Here is a 24,234-nt window from a genome sequence, read left to right as displayed (position 1 = left end):
TCTAGAACTACTTTCAGTGCCCCGTGTGCAACAGGGAAGACACTACACCCACAACTAATGATTCTGCTTCCCCAGGCAGCAGCATGGCGCCTGTGGGCATCATGGTTCGTTCTATTTCTTGAAAGTCAACCCCACTCTTGTGCCTCTGTCTTGATCCCATTTCACTTACCGGCTCGCTCAGGGATCCACTTCTATAACAGCAAATTGCTCTTTTGATTCTCGAGAATAGGGTTACCTAAGTGTGGGTGCAGAATTTCATGTTTTATCTGGGTTGTCTGGTTTGTAGCCATCTCCTCTATAACTAGTTCTCTTGGCCTTGGCCACCAGGGGAGGAAGGTGTCAGAAAGGATCTGCAAAAGGCTCTTTCTTAGAGTCAGTGGCAGCTGGATGGAGCCTCTAGGGCATGATGCGAGTCTCATGCCCCTCTCAGGCTAGGGGAGGTACCAAGCCAAGAAGTCTTGGCAGTAACATAGGTAGGACTTGGTCACCTGAATGACCAGGCTTGGCCAGGTGTAGAAAAAGGATGGTAAGCTTAGCCAACTGACCAAAGTACTGAACCCATTGCCAGGAAACTCCTAATCAAGATGAGGCAAAGGAAACAAGCCTTTGCCTGCTTGGCATGCTCCATGAAGCTGGGGGCTGGGGGCTGGGAGCTGGGAGCTTGGGCATGCTTTTTTTTACTCTCTTCACTTGGAGATATTAGGACTTCCTAGACAGCTCGATCTGGTCAGAAAGGAACTTTGTCCCTGCTCTCTAACCGATGCTGGGGTGGAAGCAGGGTGGGAGAGGCTTGGGGTTCCCTCCAGTCTCAGCCTGTCTCTCCCCCCGTTTTTGACTATGTTTGCAGTAGCTCCCACTTATCCTTCCTTGTGGCTTCTGTCCAAGGTTCCTCCTGAGTCTCTATCCTCCACTCCTCTGCTTCAGGAGTGGCTTGACTCCAGTGAAGGCACGTAATAGCTGAGCAGAACAGAGGCACTGGCAAAGAAGGGATGACAAGTTCCCAAGGTGTGTCTGTTCCCCATGACCACTGCACGTAGTTCTAGACAGTCCCCCGCGCCCCCAGTGGTCTAGAAGATGCTGTTTTATCATTCTTACGGCAATGATTCCAGTGGATCTGATTCTGACTCCTTATCTTAGGATCTCCCCCACTGCCAAAAAGCAGCATGGAGCCAGAGTTTGGGGGCCCCTAGAAATGGGCTTCTCTTCTTGGATGAGACTTCCCTGAATGGAGGGGTGGCACAGTCTCTAGGGGTATTAGAAACAGGAGGCCTCGCCTCAAAGGGAGATTTCCAGGGAGGGGTGATTTCCGTGACCATAGGGGCTGTGGTATGTGCATGCTGTGACTTGGGCAGCCAGAAGCCACAAATGCACTAAGAGCTTGGCAACCATGGAATTTGACTCCTCTTTCTCCTAGATACACTGAATCTAATACAGGGCCACCATCACCCACCCAGGTACCTGAGCCAGGAAACTGAGGCCACTTAAAATATTCATATACATTCAGAACATTGCACAGATGGCAGCATACAGCTTGACGAGTTATTACAAAAGAGAACCCACTCGTTTAACCATGTCCAGATCAGGATGTAGATACAGCTTAGCTCCTCGCTCCCAGCCATTACCCTGTGCCCAAAGCCAAAGTCTATTCCGGATTTTTCACCACAAATGGGCTTGGTCTGTCTTGGAACTTTTATAAATGGAATCCTATAGTATGTTGTGTGTATTCTTCTCCATCTGGCTTCTTACTCAACGTGATGTTTCTGAGATTTATCTGTGTAATGGCCATACATTCATTTTCAGCTTTTTTTTTTTTCAGTATTCTATTGCATGACTGTAACACAGTTTATCCATTTGGGCTATGACCAAGAGCGCTGCTAGGAACATCCTTTGTGCAGACACCTTTGGGGGCACATGAACACCCATTCTTGTTGGGTTCTGTAGTTTACCTGAAAGGGGGACTACTGAGTTCAGCTTTTCTAGGAGTTACCCAACAGCTTTTCAAAGAGATTGCTTTGAGATTTCAAACAGATTTTCAAAGAGATGTAAACTCCACCAGCAGGGATAAGTGTTCTGCTTGTTCCACACGCTTGACAGCACTTGGTACTGCCAGTCTTCTTCATGCTAACTATTTGGTGGCTTTAGGTGACATTAAATTTGTGTCTGAATTCCATCGCTTTTACCCAAATCAACTTTCCCCCTGGATTTTAGCAACAGCTTACACTTTGTTTCTTTCTCTAGTCTTATGCCCCTGAGACTTCTCTCCCTCAAAGCTCAAAAACACAAATCCTGTCATGCTATTTTTCTTTGTGAAATTCTTGAGTGTTTCTCCATCATCATAAAATTCAAGCTTCTTACAGGGATTCCTTGATTCAACCTCCACTGTGGCTCTCTACCATAAACTCTGGACTCCAGCAACAATTTATAGCTGGATTTGTTTGTTCATTTAATAAATACTTAATGAGTGCCTACACAATCCAGATATACAGTGAACAAAACAAGACAAAATCCCACCACAGAGCTCACATTCTAGTGATAATTAAATACTCTTGGTGTATGATTACCAAATAATTCCTAACCTCTCATACCACAGACACTTTATAACTCTCTGCTTCTGCTCACCTTAATCACTTGCTAATCTTAATAAGCCTTTAAGATTTAACTCATGAAGACTTCCCTGAAGTCTTCTGTCATCTCATGGTACCCAGTGCAATTCCACAATCCAAGAGTTGATTTTATTACCCCTCTTCCCTGTTAGACCAAGGATGGGGACTATATATTCCCTCCACAGTTTTAGTATCTAGCTCAGAACCTTACCCAGAGTAGGTGCTCTATTAGAATGGCATTAACCCTGAAGGGAATTGGGCTAAGCTGAATCCTGGTCATTGAGGGACGGGGCCAAGACCCAGTGCTAAGTTTCGGGGATCAGGTGTTATCTATCTCATTCTTTCTTCGTCCAGTTTGACAAGGGCAGACATTATATTTATGTCTCCCTGTCCAGCATAGGTCTTTGCATACAGGAGTTTAATAAATGTAGGTAACAAATGAGGAGCAGTTTACTGATAAGGGCTCATTTCACAGGTAGCTTTCTTTTGAAGGGATATATTTGCAGTATCTAATTTCTGCCCCAAATATTTTTTCATTTTGACCTGAATGTTTAGTTGTACCTCTCAAAGCATGCTCCACTCCGAAGCATTAAGGAGTAGTGTTAACCTTGCTCTTCTCAATGTCTTCATTTTTCTTGGACAGCTGCCATCCTAGTAATGACTGCTAGACCAGTGGAGTATGTGGTGGTTGTTCATGCATTAGAGAACCATGAACTACGTCCAATAATCAGTGAAAAGAAAAACCCCAGGGACTTTCCTGGTGGTCCTGTGGCTAAGACTCTATGCTCCCAATGCAGAGGGCCCAGGTTCCACCTTGGTCAGGGAAGTAGATTCTATATGTCACAACTAAAGTTTGCCTGCCACAGCTAAAGATCCTGCATGCTGCAACTAAGACCCAGCACAGCCAAATAAATAAATAAATAGAAAACCCAAACTTTCATTATGGACATTTTCAAACATACACAAAAATAGCGAATAATAACATGAACACCATCCCCCCATTTACCCACCACCCAGGTGCAACCAGAGGCAGTTTTTTTATGCCAGAGACATGCAATCACCTATAAAGAGTTTATTCCTAAAAATAAATAAATAAATAAATAAATACATAAATAAATAAAGAGTTTATTCCTGCCACTGGGAAAATGCAAGGGTGCTGGTGAGACAGTGACTTCTAAGAATATACATCAAGGAGTCTGACTAATGATATCCTTATAGAATAAGTATAAAATGCTTTGGTCAGTTGATACAACTGAGTGAATACTGAAGTTACATTTGGACCACTTGTGTGAAAGTTCAACAATTTTCAGACATCTGCAGTTAGAAACAACAAGAGCAGCAATAAAATTCTCAAAGCAACAGCAACAACCATCATAAACCAAAAAGCCCAACCAAACTAACCCACTGAAGATACTTCTTGGGGGATGGGCTATGGAAATACTTGTATGAACAGTACAAGTTTATAATTGAAATAGTATGATATTCTTTTTCTTCTAAGACATTATATGTGATTAATAAGATGAAAAGTGTATATCCAACAAGGGAACATTTAAAAGTACCTCAACCTTCTACTGAGAGGTGGACAGTGTTAATTACAGTTGGTTCCTATCTTGGCTTTTTTCTCTGACTCTCTGACTCCAGCCACACTCATTCTTTCCTCACAACCATCTGCATAATATTGCAGGTATTTGCACACTTCCTCTTTCATTTTCACAACACCCAGGGCAGACTCTGCAGATGCAAGCAGGGAAATTAAGGGTTTTGGAGCTGAGCAAAAACTAACCAAGAAGACACGGCCTCTTTGAAGTAGCCTGTTTCAAACAACTTGAATTTACTTGCACCTGAATTCAAGAAAAGAGCATATAGAGCAATCTGTTAGCTAATCTTTCCTTAATCTATACTGACCCTTCTCTTAACTCGTTACAGTAGTGAGATTTTGATAACCTACTAATTCACTTTCATTTTCCTGTAGTAGAGTTAGAAACTGCCTAGGCACCTGTATCTCAGTGCACTGGTGGCATAAATGCTTTTTTGGTAAGGGACCTGGTAATACCCATCTAGGTTTTACAGGCCATATGGTCTCTGTCGAAACTACTCAAATCAGCTCTCTGTGCTATCTGCAACTGTTATATAAATCTAAATTTTTTCTCTATAAATCTATAATTAGCCTCCAACGAATAAAAATAAATGGAAAAAAAAAATCTATAAAGTTATATAGTAGTGAAAATACAGTATACTTTTTATGATAATGCAGTAATAACCTTCCTTTTACTAAAGAAAAATCTACTCAAGTTATTAGGAGAACCACTGACTATAACAACCCAAGCTGGCTAGGCATGATAGTGACACTTGGGTGAGTTATCTTATGACAGGAGGTCCCGGTAAGGATTGTGGAACTAACAAGCTACATCAACCAGAAGAATTTGGGAAAGGTCTAAAGGAGAGAGGAGATGCCAGCTCATATGTCCTACCAACCTCCCAGAATCCTTCTCACTGGAATCCATCTTGGCTGAGTGATACATGTGCCACCAGGAAGAACCCTGAGTCATAATGATTGGCCAGAGACAACCCAGAAACTAACTCCATTACCATAAAACCTGAGACAGAGAGTCACATGAAAGAGCAGTTCTCCTGGGTTCCCTTACCTTCCTGCTCTCTGCTCGGGCGCCCCTTCCCAATCAAATCTTTTGCTTTTCAACACGTGCATCTCCTCAGACAATTCACTTCCGAGTGTTAGACAAGAGGCCACTCTCAGGCCCTGGAAGGGGTCCCCCTTCCTGCAACAAAAACATCTATTGTAGTGCAAAGGTAGCTGTAGATAATATTTAAACAAATGGGCATGGCTGTGTCCCAGTAAAACTGAGGGTCAGATTTGTGCCTGGGGCCATAGTTCGCCAACTATGAATAAGTATGGCCATCAACTGAAGCTGCCTGAAAGTCAGTCACTCAGGACAAGGTGGCTTTCTGTTGGAGGGGAAGAAAGAGGCATGAATCTAGTGTTGTAGGAATTTATGTCAAGCTACATTGAGAGTACGACAAGTGATTTTGGATTCTGGCCAGAGAAAATGTTATCCTGCCCATTACTGGAAGAGTGGGAGGGAATTTTGTTCTCGGAGATAAAAATAGTTTGGAGCCATTCCTTTCAATGGCATGTACTATTGTTTTTATGTTTCCATTAAGCAATCTGCTCAACTGTCCAGTATTGGGAAAATATACCTGTTCGCTATATCCCCTCACTTTCTTCTCCGTAAGTTCAAAGATAAGCTTATCAGCTGAGCCTAGACAAAGGAATGAGCTCATGCCTGTCCTCCTCTTCCTTTTAGGAGTGTCTGCTCAACGGACAGGTCTGTCTCCTTCTGGAAAGCATATTGGAAGTAAGCCTAGTATCTGCCTTTTAAAGATAACTCTGGAAAGCCATCACCCTCCCTTTGGGGGCTAAATAGTTAGAAAAAGCAGCTTCCCTTTGGCTCAGGTGGTAAAGAATGTGCCTGCAAGGCAGGATAGCCAGGTTCAATCAGGGTCGGGAAGTTTCCTTTGGAGGATGGAATGGCTATCCATGACAGTATTCTTGGCAAGAGAATTCCATGGACAGAGAAGCCTGGCAGGCTACAGTCCATAGGGTCTCAAAGAGCCAGTCACAACTGAATGACTAACACTTTTTTTTTTCACCGTTACAAAAACAGTAGTATCTCCTCCACCTGGATGGGTAAGTGTGTCCCCTGCAGTCCCAGATTCTCCCATAGATGGGTCATCTCAAGGTCTAGGTTCCAAAAATCTAGTGGAAAGTCTTTTGACATGGATCCAAGCCATGTTCTTCAATTACCGCAATTTAGCACTATTGCTGCTTTTAATAAAGGTGACACGTCAAGAGAAAAGGTTAACATAACAGGTCTGGTTGCTTATTCCTGGTGTGTCTCCAAGAGAACCATGACTTCACTAAGTCCTCCAAGTGATTGGAGGGATTGGGGTCCTCCGAGTGTTCCTTGTGTTAGCGATGGATGATTGTGTTGTATATATCTCTGGAGCAATGGACTATGCCATTGCTGGCTTATTAAGCTGCTTTGCATAAACATCAATAATGATGATCTGCACCTAGTTTTACTTTTGAGTTTCCATTGTTATGGCTGGTTGTGAAGCAATGGTTGCTTAGCAAGGTATGTCTATGTGATCAGTCCCCATGTAAAAAAACTCAGATCCAGAGACTCAAAAAGGCATCCCTAGGCAGAGACATTCCACACATATCCTTGAAGTTCCAGCTAGGGAGTGCTTGTCCAGGGGAACTTAGAAACTTAGGTACTGCTAAATAGCCCTGGACAAGGAAGAACATCAGAAATTTGTGCTGGACCTTTCTAGATTGCAACAACGCCTATTTCTGTGCCCCCCTCCCCCCAACCCCGCTCCGTTGCTTTAACTCTATGTTTATTGCTGTAATAAATCTTAGCTATGAATATAACATGCTATTGTGTCTTGTTAATCCTTTTGTGAATCACTGAATGAAACACTCCTATAATTTCAACAGTTTAAAATTCAGAGAAGAACAGGGCTGGGACTAGGGTGGAAAATTTAAGGGGTGCCAAAAAATTTTAGTAATGAAAATAAATAATATCTTAGTACTTTTTTTTTAATCTTAGTACTTTAAAAAAAAAGTATTAAAATTTAGTGCAAAAAAACGATGATAAACAAAACATCAAAAATTCAAATGAAGACACGTTTTCACCCAGCAAGTGCAGTATCTTGCCTCACCCGAAACCCTGCCCTGGAGAAAAGACATACACAAGTAATTACTGCCTGAAGTTGCTAAAGCTGAGAGCTGTATCTTTAGCAAGGTTGCTAAATGGTGGTAAATAGTTGCTGTACTTCTCTGACTTTCCCTTCATGCACCCAATGGTGCCACCCACTTGGGATTCTTTTCATCTCTGTGCCTCCTTCAAGGAGGGCACTTGCTGGAAATGATGTCCCTGTCCTCAGTTGGAGCCCACAATTCACGCCCATGAGGGCAAGAGCTTCCTTTCACTTAAAATGAGAGCTCAGTTCTTCTGAATTATTCATTCATGAATAACTCGTTCATTAGCATCTATGTACTTACATCCCTTCGCTCTCATCTTTCCTAAGTGCTTTGGGAAACCATCTTACTCTCATATCAAAAGATGAAAAAGTGAAAGTGAAAGTTGCTCAGTTGTGTCTGACTCTTTGTGACCCCATGGACTGTCCATGGAATTCTCCAGGCCAGAATACTCAAGTGTGTAGCCTTTCTGTTCTCCAGGGGATCTTCCCAACCCAGGGATTGAACCCAGGTCTCCCGTATTGCAAGCGGATTCTTTACCAGCTGACCCAGAAGGGAAACCCAAGAACACCAGAGCGGGTAGCCTATCCCTTCTCCAGGGATCTTCCTGACCCAGAAATTGAACCAGGGTCTCCCACATTGTAGGCAGATTCTTTACCAACTGAGCTATCAGGGAAGCCCAAAAGATGAAAAGATGGAGCCAATTTTTGAGAGTTGGCCCATATTTAAGCAGTTGACTAAGACCTGGCAAATCTCTGTTACTCTTCCTTCTCTCTACTCCATAGACTTCTACTAATTTTAGTCTGAAACCAATGTTATGAACATAGGGGATCTAGTGATTGGCTTCAGAGGCTCACTGAATAGCCTAGCAATATATGCACATTTCAATTTAGGTGCACACATATATTCTTCTGGAAAGAGTTTATAGCCTCCATTGGATTTTAAGAGGGTCTATAAACCAAGTTTATGAACTACTCTTAACAGAATATCGTATAACATTCTGGTCACAAAAATCAGCCAAGATTTTGGGAATGCATTTTTCTTTTTCTTTTCTTTTTAGTTTTTTAAAAAAATTATTTATTTTTAATTGAAGGATAATTGTTTTACAATATTGTGTTGGTTTCTGCCATATATCAACATGAATCAGCCATAGGTACACCTATGTCCCCTTCTTTTTGAAGGGGGGACATGTCTTTCTTTTTGACATGTCCCACCTCCTACCCCATCCCTCTAGGCTGTTACAGAGCTCCAATTTGAGTTCCCTGAGTCATGAAGCAAATTCCCACTGGCTATCTATTTTACACTGTAGTGTATATGTTTCCAGGCTTGCTTTCTTTTTTTAACCACAGTGAATCTTACTGGATCACACTATGATGGCCTAGATGGGAACACGCAGGGGCAGAGCAGGAAAGAACAATCCCACCGTATTTATTACCTCGAATTTGCTTTGGCTAGCCTTTGGCCTAAAACTGTGAAATAATTAGAGCTGTTGATTACAGCGCATCCTAGCCAGATGTTCATCCAACCTCTGCATGAAAACTTCCAGCAGCAGGGAAGGTCCATTATCCACCATAACCCTAGGTCATGGTTATGTAGCTTCATTTGATTTAGATTTTTAAAGTTGTATTTTGTGTATAGTCTATGTGCTTTGTGAATATTTTAAATGAGCAAGACTCAAGGGGCTAAAATAATAAAACCAGGGACTTTCCTGGTGGCTCAGTGGTAAATAATTCGCCTGCCAATGCAGGAGAGACAGGTTCTATCTCTGATCTGGAAAGATCCTATATGTAGCAGAGCGACTAAGCCCGTGTGCCAAAACTATCGAGCCTGTGCTCTAGAGCCTGGGAGCTGCAACTACTGAGCCCACGTGCCTCAGCTACCGAAGGCTGCCTGCCCTAGAGTCTATGCTCCACAACAAGGGAAGCCGCTGCAACGAGAAGCCCACACACAGCAATGAGACAGTGGCCCCCACTTGCCGCAACTAGAGGAAAAGACCTGCACAGCAACAAAGACAGAACAGCCAAAAACAAATAAAAGTATTAAAAAATATATAACAAAGCCATTAAAGGATGATCCAGGGTGGAGTTGGCAAAGTTAGGAAATGCCAGGAAACTGAAGGTAAGGGAGACTATTGTATTTGAGTAGAAGAGGTAATCCTGAGATTTTTGGCAGCAGTGAAAAGAGAGAAACCCAAGGGATTCCCTAAGTCTTCTGGTCTAATAGAGAGGAAGCTGATCATATCTTCAAGGGAGGTGAACATTCCCCTAACTCTCAGTCCTATGAGGAATCATCATAAGGTTTTTTATACAGTGTACATTTTAAAAGGCATTACTGGACAGTGGCTCTTTGCCAAATGTTTTACGAGAAATGTAAAGACATTTCTCATAACATTTCTTCATAGAAGCTCAACTCTAGGGGTTTTAAAAATACTAGATAAGTAGCAGTTAACTGCTTCAGTAAGTCAATTTTCAGTTGTGCTGTCCCAGAAGAAAGAGGAGAACATTATGGAAGTGGTCTCAGAGAAATGAACTTAATTTTTCATTATCCCAGGAAAATGGTGAATGTTACAGTAGCCTTCCTATTGACAGGTGGGGGCAAATTCACTGGTGGTGGTGGTTGTGGTTTAGTCGCTAAGTCATGTCCGACTCTTGTAACCCCATGGACTGTAGCCCACCAGGCTCCTCTGCCCATAGAATTTTCCAGGCATCAATACTGGAGTAGGTTGCCATTTCCTTCTCCAGGGGATCTTCTGGACCCAGGAATCAAACCTGGGTCTCCTGTATTGCAGGTGGATTCTTTACCGACTGAGCTGGGAGAGAAGACCTATTCACAGGGACTTTTTTTTCTGCCTGGCCACTCCAAACTTCCTCTGGTTCCAGTGATTTTCCTGTGCAGATCACTACGAGGAGAGCCTGGGGAGAATTTCAGAGGTATCATGGTTTGCCCGCATCTCTGGATGTGATGGTTAGGAATGAGAGCCTTATAGAAACCCTGCAGGGTTGCTCAGTTACCCAGTGCTGGGGTGGAGCCAAAAGAGGTAAAAGATTCATAATGTGTGTGCGGGCACGCTCAGTCACGTCCAACTCTGCAACCCCATGGACTGTAGCCATCCAGGTTCAGTCTACAGAATTTTCCATGCAGGAAAGGCAAGAACACTGGAACAAGTTGCCATTTCCTTCTCCAGGGGATCTTTCCAACTCAGGGATCGAACCTGAGTCTCTTGCATCTCCTGCATTGGCAAGTGGGTTCTTTATCATCTGGATCACTGGAGAAGCCCATAAGATTTATAATACTGTGTCTATATATATCTCCTACCCCATTTTTTTTTGGTGTCTTTGTCTTTTTCACAGAATATTGATATTTTCTGTCAGTCAGAACCAGCATTACAAATCTTTTCCACAGGTGCTCAAATGATATCTCAATTGCTACAGATATGAATCCTTCTAGAAACATGATTACATATACACAAACAAAAAAATTTGGAAAACTTGGCAGTGGCCACAGGACTGGAAAATATCAGTTTTCATCCCAATCCCAAAGAAGGGCAATGTTCAATGTTCAAACTAATGCACAACTGCATTCATTTCACATGCTAGAAAGGTAATGCTCAAAATTCTTCAAGCCAGGCTTCAACAGTCCATGACCGGAGAACTTCCAGAGGTACAAGCTGGATTTAGGAAAGGCAGAAGAACCAGGGATCAAGTTGCCAACAGCCACTGGATCACAGGAAAAGCAAGAGAATTCCAGAAAAACATCTACTTCTGCTTTACTGACTATGCTAAAGCCTTTGACTGTATGGATCACAACAAACCATGGAAAATTGTTAAAGAGATGGGAATGCCAAACTACCCTACCTGTCTCCTGAGAAATCTGTATGCATGTCAAGAAGTAACAGTTGGAACCGGACATGGAACAATGGACTGGTTCAAAATTGGGAAAGAAGTACATCAAGGCTGTATACTGTCACCCTGCTTATTTAACTTATATGCAGAGTACAGCATGTGAAATGCTGGGCTGGATGACTCACAAGCTGGAATCAAGACTGCTGGGAGAAATATCAACAACCTCAGATATGCAGATGACATCACCCTTATGGCAAAAGTGGACAGGAACTAAAGAGCCTCTTGATAAAGGTGAAAGAGGAGAGTGGAAAAAGCTGACTGAAAACTCAACATTCAAAAAACTAAGATCATGGCATCTGGCCCCATCATTTCATGGCAAATAGATGGGGAATAAAATGGAAATAGTGGCAGATTTTATTTCCTTGGGCTCCAAAATCACTGTGGATAGTGACTGCAGCCATAAAATTCAAAGATGCTTGCTCCTTGGAAGAAAAGTTGTGACAAACCTAGATAGCATACTACAAAGCAGAGACATCATTTTGCCAATAAAAGTCTATATAGTCAAAGCTGTGGCTTTTCCAGTAGTCAGGTACGATCTGAGAGGTGGACCATGAAGAAGGCTGAGTGCCGAAGAATTGATGCTTTTGAACTGTGGTGTTGGAGAAGACTCTTGAGAGTCCCTTGGACAGCAAGGAGATCAATCCAGTCAATCCTAAAGGAAATCAGTCCTGAATATTCATTGGAAGGATTGATGCTGAAGCTGAAGCTCTAATACTTTGGCCACCTGAGGCGAGGAGCTGACTCACTGGAAAAGATCCTGATGATGGAAAAGATCAAGGGCAGGAGAAGAAGGGGGCCAAAAGAGGATGAGATGGTTGAATGGCATCATCAACTCAATAGACAAGAGTTTGAGCAAACTGCGGGAGACAGAGAAGGACAGGGAAGCCCAGCATGCTGCAATTTATGAGGTTGCAAAGATGACTTAGCATCTGAACATTTGATATCATGACATAAACATACCAAGTTTTAAAAAACAACTCCATAACTAGCATGCTAATTTAGTGCTATTCAACAAGAAATTCTAGTCTCAAGAAAATTTCTTGGGAGATAGATACCCATGTGATAATCAAAGGCTTGCTGGATGACTCTGCACTTAGAATACAGGGAGGCAGATCAGCTTAATGGACAGGGTCATCAGTTCAGTTGACTTTATTTTCCATTAGCTAATCGGCATAAAATTCAAATCTAAGTTCCTTAGTGATCCCTAGAATACAGGTATCTTGTTCCATTAATTCAAAAGGGATCCGTACCCTGCAGACACCAGTTAAGAAATACTTGATGATAAGAGGTTGCTCCACCCCTAGGGCAGGGCTCTTCTACCTCCAGATAGAATCAAAACCAAACAGGACCAAGTCTGTCCTCAAAAGCATGGCTATGGATTTGTTCCAGAGCCTAGATACAGAATCAACTGAGAATCCAAAGTTTTATTTTTGTAAAGCAGAGAACAAACTGTTGAGTAGCAGCAGCCATCAAGCAATATAATCTGTAAAAAGAAGGAAACCAGAAAGCTGTTCTGAGCTGGCGAGAAAGTTTCTCTGAGTCTGATTAATACAAGGATAAAATCAGGAAGGGAGACAAAGCTGGTGGGGGGCGTGCAGGGGAAAGACAGCAAGATTCACTTGTTCACCCATTCATTCATTTGTTCACTCATTGGTGATGGTTTAGTTACTAAGTAGTGTCCGACTCTTGTGACCCTATGGACTGTAGCCCGCTAGGCTCTTCTTTCCATGGGATTTCCCAGGCAAGAATACTGGAGTGAGTTACCATTTCCTTCTCCAGGGGATCTTCCCAACCCAGGGATCAAACGTGGGTCTCCTGCATTGCAGGTGGATTCTTTACCAACTGAGTCACCATCAAACACAAAGTGTGTGTTTTCTATTGAGGGGAGATGCCCCTAGGCACTGGGGTTTCAAATCAGACATGAACATCTCCAAGTACTTGGAAGAGAATGAGAATAATGTACAAAGTTAAGATCTGAGTCACACAAAAAAAATGGGTTTGGGAACATAGACTGGGTTAAAATCATGGAGAAATTCAAGTCATACTGGAATACAAGGATCTAGTCTTGATTCTATAGGTAACGGCAGAGGAGAGGTATAAAAATTTAAATAAGAGGATGGCATACATGGAGCAAGGAATTATTTGGAAAAGAAAACAAGAGCTTTGGTGTGAACCTGAGGCTATTGTTTAAGTGAGAGGTATTTATAGCTAGAACTAGAATTGGGGGATGAAATTATTAATGGAGAGAGGTAGAATGGAAAAAAGATAGAGCCTTGGAAAACACTTACATGTGAGAACAGCTGGAGATAAAGAAGCCAGAGGAAAACCTGGGGAGGAATCAGGGGTCAAAGCCAAAAGAGGAGGAAGCTTCCAGGGTATAGAAGCTGACCAGTTAATGCAATTTGGTGTAAGCAAGGGATACTAGGATTGAGAAATGGTAATTTAAATTAGGTGCAAGATGATCATAGATGAGAGAATGAGTGGAAAATGAGAATTGGAAGCAGTGAATACATCTAATTCTTTTAAGAGTTAGATTATGAATAAAAGAGAATAGTCTGAGAGAACAGATATTTTCATTAGAAATGTTTTGGTTGCAAATGACAGAAAAAGCAACCCAAAGTTTATGTAACTGAAGAATTTATGGGGGTAGTTCAGGCTTCAGACATACATAGATTCAGGGTTCCATCAATGCCATGGGCACTTCTTGGCCTGATTCTGCTTTCCTCTCTATGGTAGCTTCATTTTTAGGTTCCCTGTGGTGGCAAGCCAGCTAAAAGAGCTTTAGCACTATATCTTTCCAAGTTCAAATTCAGTGCAATCAAAGTAAGAGACATTTACCAAGCTGCTTAAGCAAAATCCTGGAATTAGCTCTGGTTGGGTTTGGATTGGCTTGACTGGAGTGAAGGGCCCATTCCTGATGGTGATGGAGTTCACTGATCGGTCTACACCTGGAGATGGACCCCTAAGGAAGTACATGGACTAAGGACCAGAAAGGGCGTGGTTTCCTGGAGGAAAATCAGAGAACTGCTAAAAGGGAATGGAGAATGGTAGCTGGGTACCAAAAAACAGTAAGAGTACAATGACCAGGTTTGAAATAGGATAACACAGACGGGAGGGATGTGGTCAAGAGACAGATGGAACTGACTTCAAAGGAGGAAGCATCTTCATTTCTGAGATGGAAGAGAAGAGAAGAGAATAAAAGATGCACACACAATTTGATAATGTAGGTACGCGGAGTTGAGAAGGCATGTGTTAAACTATTTCAGTTTTCAAGTAAAAACTCAAGAGAGGAAACAGGTAGTGTTATCTTTTGGGGGAAGAATTACTTAAATCTATTGCCTCAATTATGTTACAGCAAGCACACATGAACAAGCAGAAATTGAAAATAAAATTCTACAGCTAGCATCTCAAATGCTCTGATTCTTTATACTGTAGACATAATCTTTAAAAAAGTAAAGTACGCATTTTTTTTTAACTTTATGTATATTCCTCATGACTTTTTATTTTATTGAATCTTTTTAACTCATTTAAAAAATTCTAAAACATTTTTATAATTTTGAAAGGTTACTTTCCATTTATAGTTATTACAAAAAACTGGCCATATTCCCCATGTTGTACAATACATCCTTGAGCCCGTCACACCCAATAGTTTGTACCTCCCACTCCCCTACCCCTATTTGCACTCCTGCCCGTAACCACTAATTTGTGTTCTATATCTGTGAGTCTCTTCTTTTCTGTTCATAACTCTTTTTAGTTGTATACTCTTTCATAGACTAGATGGGCTTCCCAGGTGGTGGTGGTGGTGAAGAACCCGCCTGCCAATGCAGGAGACGTTAGAGATGTGTGTTTGATCCCTGGGTCAGGAAGATCCCCTGGAGAAGGGTATGGCAACCCACTCCAGTTTCTTGCCTGGAGAATCCCATGGACGGAGGAGCCTGGCAGACTACACTCCACAGGGCCGCAAAGAATCAGACATGACTGAAGCAACTTAGCACACACATAGACAAGATGTATCATAAATTACTTAGCCACTTTACTAGAAAAAAGTCATTTACACTGCTTCCATATTTTGTTAGAAATAATGCTACAATTACCAGGCACTTAGATGTTTATTTTTCCATGAGGAATTTTCATCAGCAAAAGTTCCCCAAAACGGGGTAGTGTATGAAAGGGAATGAATAGTTTATTCCTCTTAAGTGTGTTGCAAAATCACCTTTCATAAGGTTCACACAGGTGTCCGTGCTCCCAGTCATATACATTATTACTAGTTTCATCACACAAAGTATTTGAGACACTTCATTCTATTAATATCTTCAAGATAACAACTAACATAACATATTTGTGTGTCAGGATGGGTCTAAAAGTTTAGTTGTGTTAATTGATTTCATTTTCAAAACAATCCGACAAGGGAAGGGGAAACTTGTTATGATTGATGTTTTTACAGATAGGGAAACTAAGATACCAAAAGCATATTAAGTAAACTGCTAGGAAATGGAAGAACTGACTTTTGAACCACAGAAATCTGACCAGGCCCTGCCTGGTCTACCAGTAGGCCATATTACCTTGTGACTGCTTTTGACGGACATTCACTCAAATGTTCTTAAAAATGCATATACATTTGTGCAAGAATTTCATCATGTCTTTTCTTGTAAGATTATTTTTTAATGGTCATGTCCCCAGAGAGAAATAAGAGTGGGGTATTTCATATAGATTTGGACACTTCAAATGGTCTGAATGGGAGATTTCTCACAGTTCACCCTTTTTTTTTTTTTTAACTCCTTGTAAGTTCAGAAACTAAGAACTGCATTGCTATAAAAATAAGTACAGTTGTTTCATCCATCCAGGATACCTCAGGCCTATTGTAGACTCTGATGGCTTTATAATCTATTTCAACCTGCCAGTTACAATAGAAACATACCTTCTTGGTTTGCTTGAACATCTGAAATGTGGGTACTGCTTTGATATGGTAAGTTTGGGCCAACTCCTAGAAAAGAAGTGGAATGAAGTAATTATTTCTGTATCCTCTTTTTGGACCAAGAATGGTACTTGGTGATGTCTCAGGAGGCATGTCTGAGAGCCCAGGGATAGCTGATACTTTACAGATTCTCTTGCCAAGAACTTTCCTAACATATCCTCAAAGCCTCCAGGAATGTTAAAACATAAAGTGACTGTTTTCAGCATGGACTGAAGGACGAAATGAGCTCTATTTAAAAGAGCTTGTGAAAGACTGCAGAAGGCCTCAGCAGAACCCAATATGGAAACAGCATACTGCAAAAAAATAAGAATGAATAAAGGTCTCTTTACAACTCACACTTAGACATGTAGTGGTATATCATGCATTTTAAGTAAGGCTTATGTGTTTCTTTCTTATATGCCTTACACCTTTTCACTGCCCATTTCTGCAAAAGATTTTGTAGCCATGAGATAAGACAATATATCAGAATCCAAACTGTTCTAATCCATTACAATCTGATTTCAAGTATCACATTTTTGTTTATCTTGTTTAAGAGTCAAGTGAAAATTAGCCACCCACAGTTCAGTTCAGTCGCTCAGTCATGTCCAACTCTTTGCGACCCCATGGACTGCAGCACAGCAGGTCTCCCTGTCCATTGCCAACTCCCGGAGTTTACTCAAACTCATGTCCATTGAGTCGGTGATGCCATCCAACCATCTCATCCTCTGTCGTCCCCTTTTCCTCCTGCCTTCAATCTTTCCCAGCATCAGGGTCTTTTCCAATGAGTCAGTTCTTCGCATAAGGTAGCCAAAGTATTGGAGTTTCAGTTTCAGCATCAGTCCTTCCAATGACTATTCAGGACTGATTTCCTTTAGGATGGACTGGTTGGATCTGTTTGCAGTCCAAGGGACTCTCTAGAATCTTCTCCAACACCACAGTTCAAAAGCATCAATTCTTTGGCACTCAGCTTTCTTTACCCACTCCAGTATTCTTTCCAGGAGAATCCCAGGGACAGAGGAGCTTGGTGGGCTGCCGTCTATGGGGTGGCACAGAATCGGACACAACTGAAGTGACTTAGCAGCAGTAGCAGCAGCTTTCTTTATAGTCCAACTTTCACATCTATAAATGACTACTGGAAAAACCATGGCTTTGACTAGATGGGACCTTTGTTAGCAAAGTAACATCTCTGCTTTTTAATATACTGTCTAGGTTGGTCATAAATTTTCTTCCAAGGAACAAGTGTCTTTTAATTTCATGGTTGCCCACAGGATCAAAACAAATGTTTTCCCTGCTGCCCACCCCTACTCCCAACACACACTAAATTATAATTTTTATGACCACAGTAATGACAACAATAAATACATTACTAGAAAAGAAAACTGTGCATTTTGTTTCACCTTAAGAGACAAAGAGCTATAAAAATCAAAGAGTGTGGAGATTTCTTAAAAAGCTGGAAATAGAACTGCCATATGACCCAGCAATCCCACTTCTGGGCATACACACCAAGGAAACCAGATCTGAAAGAGCCACATGCACCCCAATGTTCATCGCAGCACTGTTTATAATAGCCAGGACATGGAAGCAACCCAGATGCCCATCAGCAGACGAATGGATGAGGAAGCTGTGGTACATATACACCATGGAATATTACTCAGCCATTAAAAAGAATTCATTTGAATCACTTCTAATGAGATGGATGAAACTGGAGCCCATTATACAGAGCGAAGTAAGCCAGAAAGATAAAGACCATTATAGTATACTAACACATATATATGGACTTTAGAAAGATGGTAACGATAACCCTATATGCAAAACAGAAAAAGAGACTCAGATGTATGGAACAGACTTGTGGACTCTGGGAGAAGGCGAGGGTGGGATGTTTCAGGAGAACAGCATTGAAACATGTGTATTATCTAGGGTGAAACGGATAACCAGCTCAGGTTGGGTACATGAGACAAGTGCTCGGGCCTGGTGCACTGGGAAGACCCAGAGGGATCGGGTGGAGAGGGAGGTGGGAGGGGGGACTGGGATGGGGAATACATGTAAATCCATGGCTAATTCATATCAATGTATAACAAAAACTACTGTAATGATGTAAAGTAATTAGCCTCCAACTAATAAAAATTTAAAAAAATAAAAAAATAAAAAAAAAAAAAATAAAAAAAAAAAAATCAAAGAGTAAAACAGTAACTAATGCTGCTGAGGATATAGAGAAATAAGAAACCTCTTACATTGCTGGCGGGAATGTAAAGTGGTGCAGCACTTTGTATGATAATTTGTTGGTTCCTCAGTAAGTTTGATATAGAGTTATCATATGACCCAATAACCCCACTACCCTAGATATATAGCCAAGAGAAATGAAAATATATGCTTAAATGTTTATTTCAGTATTAGTCATAATACCCAGAAGTTGGAAACAAACCGAATGTCCATCAAAGAATGAATGGATAAAAAAAGAGGTAGTAAATTATTAAGCAATAAAAGGGAATGGGGGACTGATACATGCTACATCACGGATGAATCTTGCAAACTTATGTTAAGTGAAAGAAGCCAGTCACAAAAGACCATGTTTTCTATAATTCCATTTATATGAAATGACCAGAATAAGCAAGTCTACAGACAAGCTAGGCTAGCAGTTATCTAGGGTTGAGGTGGTGGATAGAGGGAACTAGGGGGGATGACTACTAGGGGACAGTATTTCTTTTTGGAGTTGCAAATACCTTCTAAAATTGATTGTACTGATAGCTGCACAAATCTTTGAATATATGACAGGTAATAATCCTAGCTGTTTATTCTGAGTGCACGGTACATGATTCAGCTTAAAGGACAATTAAACACTGTCACACTTTGAGGGAAATAGAAAAATGAAACTTTTATTACATTCTGGGTATAATGCCATATATTTTGTGTCTTCTATTTTTTCATATTCTGTTAAATATTATTACTTTGTTTTACATATAGAGGAATCAACATTTATACAGGTTAACAGATAAAAACTAGGCAGAGGGCAGAATGGGTAAATAATTGATTTTTTAATTATAAAGCTCAAATTCAATCCAATGTATGCACAGGTCACTTATTACTGCTCTTTTCCCTTGGACTTTTAAAAGAACAAGTACTAGGAAGAATAAATTTTTAGATACCTTGTATGTATTAATAAGCACATGTTGATTGAAAACATGAGGCTGATTATTTGGGGGGGGGGTGTTGGGGTGAGGAATAAAGACTCTAGAGAAAAAAGGGAAAGGTTTCCTGGAATTCCCTGTGACTCTTAAAAAACTCCACACACACACACAAACAAAACTCCACAAAAAGCATAAGCTATAGAAAGGGGAAAGAAAGGTACATAAAAATGTCTGCAATGAACAGAATTGAATTTTAGAAATTTATTAATAATCTATCACAGGGGTAAAATGAAAAGATGCTTCCTCCTTGGAAGGAAAGCTATGACAAACCTAGACAGCATATTAAAAAGAGAAGCATCACTTTACTGACAAAGGCCTGGGCTTCCCGGGTAGCTCAGCTTGTAAAGAATCCTCCTGCAATGCAGGAGACCGTGGTTCGATTCCTGGGTCAGGAAGTTTCCCCTAGAGAAGTGATAGGCTACCCACTCCAGTATTCTTGGGCTTCCCTGGTGGATCAGATGGTAGAGAATCTGCCTGCAGTGCAGGAGACCTGGGTTCAATCCCTGGCTTGGAAAGATTGCCTGGAGGAGGGCATGGCAACCTACTCCAGAATTCTTGCCTTGAGAATCTCCATGGACAGAGGAGCCTAGTAGGCTACAGTCCATGGAGCCGCAAAAAGTCAGACATGACTGAGCAACTAACCACACATGGTTTCCATAAGGAAGGCTGAACACTGAAGAATGGAAGCTTTCAAATTGTGGGGGTAGAGAAGACTCTTGAGTCTCTTGTATAGCAGGGAGATCAAACCAGTCAATCCTAAAAGAAATCAACCCTTCCAATATTCATCAGAAAGGCTGATGCTGAAGCTCTAATACTTTGGCCACCTAAAGCAAAGAGCAGATTCATTGGAAAATACCCTGATGCTCAGAAAGATTGAAGGCAAAAGGAGAAGAGGGCAGCAGAGCATGAGATGGTTAGATAACCTCATCAACTCAATGGACACGAATTTGAGCAAACTCCAGGAGATAGTGAAGGATAGAGGAGTCTGGTATGCCGCAGTCCATGGGGTCACAAAGAGTCAGACACAGCTTAGCAACTGAAGAACAACAACAACAGGGGCGAAAATAACTTTTCACTTTGAGCCCAACCCTAACCAACTGGTATTTTCTGTCTAAAGCAACTCTGTTGGGGCAGAGTCAAGAGCCACTGATGAACAACACTGGACTGATCAGTGAATTCTACCATAGTATGGGAGGGGGGCACATAGCAGGAGAGTCACATATTTATTGTCTTTAAAAGAATACAAAACAAAACAAAACAAAACAAAACAAAAAAAGAATACAAAACAGACAAGAACCTCTGAGGGCATTTACTACAGTTCATTACACTTTAAAGTGCTTGTATAATCACTGAGACAGCATCTCAACATCACACTGGGTTTTATGAATCTACAAGGAGGGATTTAAGATTCTTACCCGAGCATTGTCCACATCCACAGTAGCAAACATGACGCTTCGGTATTGCACAGACATTGCCTTCAAAAGAATAAAAATTTCCCATTAGCTTAATGTTAAGATTAAATCACACCCTAGCAGTGTCTTTTAGCAAAAGCAAGAACCAAACAAAAGGGCTGAGAAAGAGAGCTAAGCATCATCCTGGCACTACTGCCTAGAATCTTAAGGACAGAAGTCAAGGGCTGGGTGTTGTCAAAGTCAAGTAAAGATCAATGGCAGAACCAGAGTCTAAAGTCTGTGTTATGTATCAAAACTAGGTTTCCCAAAATACTCTGCCAGTTGTCTTCCTGTTAGGTTCTGACAATGGGAAGCATTTGCAGGAAAATGGAAAATGGTAACAGCGAAAAACAATTCTTCTCTGCTTCTGTTCCAGATGTTCTGGAAGCGTCTTTGACAGTGGTGGAGATAATGGTGGTGGTATAACGGGTGTACGATAATGGATGCAGAAGTAGCCTGTAAATATCAGCTCCTGAGATATTCTTTTTTTCCAGACAGCTGTGCTTATTCTTCAAAGGTACTTAATGGCATATTGATTTGTTTGCATTAACATCGTATCTCAAGCATTCCCACCGACCTGTTTCAGATGAAACCGCTCTTCCACGGTGGTGTGAGGTGTCCGGAACATGGCCAAGTGGAGGCAACAACAAATGAAGCTGTCACTGGGGGCTGCTCCCATGGACAGGCAGGAAGCAGCATGACATGAACTGATTAGGTGGACAGCAGGGGCAGAGCTCTGTTGAAGGGATTCTCTCCACTTGTATGTCCATGGAATGTGCCCTAAGTGGGAGTTCTTTCTTCAGTGGTTCATCAAGATGGGGAAATTGGGGGAAAACTCTTGGAAAATAAACATGAAGGCCTTTGGTATTTTAGAGTACTTTTCAGATTAAAAAAAAGATGCTGGTTTTGATTGGCAGCAACCCCATGCCTGGCAGGAAGATGGGACCCCAGGAACTCTGGGGAAACTGACTTGTACTTTTCAAGTTTAAGATATATGGATGTTCCCTGGTAGCAGTCAGGCAGGGAAATGGATTTGACAGATATGGACATCTGATTCCAGAGTCAGGTTCTATTTATGAAGTTTTCAGAGTCTCCCAAGTCTGAGAGGAAATGGATAGGGTTATAGAAATTGTCATTTTTGTATTGAGTAGTAGCCAGAAGACCTGGCACAGTTGTGGGTTCCTTGCTAGGCTGACAGGTGTCCCTTATGAACACTTCCTTCCCTCTCTATTCCATACCGTCCACAAAGGACCATCCTGTCCTCAACAAACACTCCTCCTTCTGCTCTTCTTCCTCCCATACAACCTGTTATCATCGAGTCACCTATTCTCCTGGTCTTAACTCTAAATTGTCTCTAAATTGTCTCCTGAATTTGATCTTTCCTTTTTCTCCCCAAACCACCACCCTAGTTCTGGTAAACCCATCACTGACATTGTTGTTAAACCTGCCTCAGACTTTTCAACCCATTCTTAGACAAACTGCCAAAATACAGCAACTCATTAAGCTATAACACAAGGGTCTTTTCCCTCTGGGCTCAGCTTCCTTTTGAAGGCTCACAGGTTGCCACTTCCACTGTATAAACTGAAAGCTAGCCTCACAGAGTACTTGCCTTCTCATGATCACACCACGCAATTTCTCAACAAATTTATAATCCCCCTTTTTTCAAAAATGCTCTTTTTGGGAATCTATGCCTGGTGATTCTCTTAGCCCAGAGTCAGCAATCTTCACTCTATACTCCAAATCCAGGACTCCACATGGTCTCATAAATAAAATTTTAGTGGAACACGTTTGCCCATTTATTTGCATATTGCCATTGCCTGCTTTTGTGCTACAACATCAAAGCTGAGTATATATAATATAGACCACATAGCCTATAAACCTGAAAATATTGACTATCTTTAACCTCTACAGAAAAGGTTGCTGGCTCTTGCTTTCAGTCCTCAAGGCCCAGATCAAATGGGACCGTGGAACTCACTTAAGACTTAAAAGCTTTAAATCACTTCTTAAAAACCACTTTTGGTTGTGATTTACTTTTTTCTTATTACCAGACATCCTTTAGTAGAGACTCAGGGGTGGTCAACTTTCTGTTTTTGTGTGTTTGAAAATATCTTGGATTCTTCCCCACCTAGAGTAACGGTGTAGTCAGCTCACTTCCATTCCACCTTCCTGCAGAGCCTGGAAGAGGGGAAAGGGAGAGATTCCTCGGATTCCCTTGCAGCTAAAGTTCTGGATGCAAATTGGTTTCACCAATGAGACGCATACAGGTAAGACTGGGAAGGCAGAAGTGAAACAGAGCTACTTTCTTTTTGTCTTGGATGTTCCTGCTGGAAAGCAAGATCATGAGTGTTTTTGTGCTGGAGGTAGCAGCAGCTATACTAAGGGATCCAGTGCCCCAGCTTCAGCTTCCAGATTCTGCTTCTGACTCCCCAACTGCTATTTCTCTGTTGTTGCTGTTGTTTTTTTTTTTTCTCCCAGTAGTGGCTTCTCATCTCTTCTCATATCTCATTATGGCAAATTTAGGATCCCCTCAAATGGGTCTGTGGTGCTCTTGAGTCATTCTTGGGGCTCCAGTCTGGAGCCCATTCATCCAGCCTTCTGATGATTTTATGAGCATTTAATTCCTTGTATTAAAGTTTTCTTTCTGTCTAATTTGGTTCCTGTTTCCTGTTTTTGACTCTGACTGATAAAGTGCCCTAGAGTAATAATAGCCTTTCCTCCAAATCCATTATATACTGTGGGTTTTAAAAAAATGACAGAGAATACATAAATACATTCTCTTGTAAAAGTTCAAACATCACAAGAAAAATAAAGCAAAATATGAAATTTCCCTATTCTCAATCCTACTCCCAATTTTCACTCCCTTTCACAGAAAAAAAAAAATCATTTGCTATGCATCTTCTTCTCCTCTTTGTCTACACATATACTGATATATACATACACAGATACATGCTGCATGCTTAGTCACTCATTCATGACCCCATGGACTGTAGCTTGCCAGGCTTCTCTGTCCATGGGGATTCTCCAGGCAAGAATACGAGAGCGGTTTGCTGTGCCCTCCTCCACGGGATCTTCCCAACCCAGGGATCGAACCCAGGTCTTCCATATTGCAGGTGAAATCTTTACTGTCTGAGGCACCAGGGAAGCCCTGGTGTATGTATATATATATATATATATATATATGTATATTTATCTCTACTTTACATAAATGGTACTATAGTCCATAAAATTTCCTATATTGTCCTCTTTTTACTTAATTCTATGCTGTCTTGGAGAGAATTCCATCATTATGTATGGGTCTACTTGACTCTCTTTATCATCTGAATAGTATTTCAGAGTGTGGATACACCCAAATTAAA

At 41.4% G+C, this 24,234-nt stretch overlaps 1 protein-coding gene across 3 annotated transcripts in view; it reads right to left on the bottom strand.

Annotated features, from left to right (window-relative positions):
- The window catches only part of TXNDC8 (thioredoxin domain containing 8), a 31,723-nt gene that overhangs the window by 794 nt on the left and 6,695 nt on the right, over positions 1–24,234 (bottom strand). Inside the window, exons 3-5 of one of the 3 annotated variants that reach the window (XM_020884845.2) lie at positions 20,843–20,902; positions 16,207–16,272; positions 170–235 (exon numbers count right to left, since the gene is read on the bottom strand). In XM_020884845.2, coding sequence (XP_020740504.1) covers positions 170–235; positions 16,207–16,272; positions 20,843–20,902 — 192 coding nt within the window. Of the gene's footprint in view, positions 1–169; positions 236–836; positions 976–16,206; positions 16,273–20,842; positions 20,903–24,234 lie in introns of those variants that run through there. The other 2 variants (XM_020884907.2, XM_020884990.2) reach the window with 2 other exon arrangements.

This window comes from Odocoileus virginianus, chromosome 31 (genome assembly GCF_023699985.2).
Source record: "Odocoileus virginianus isolate 20LAN1187 ecotype Illinois chromosome 31, Ovbor_1.2, whole genome shotgun sequence".
NCBI lineage: Eukaryota > Metazoa > Chordata > Mammalia > Artiodactyla > Cervidae > Odocoileus > Odocoileus virginianus.
Note: the sequence above shows the minus strand (reverse complement) of the source record. Positions and strands in the feature narration are given on the sequence as shown.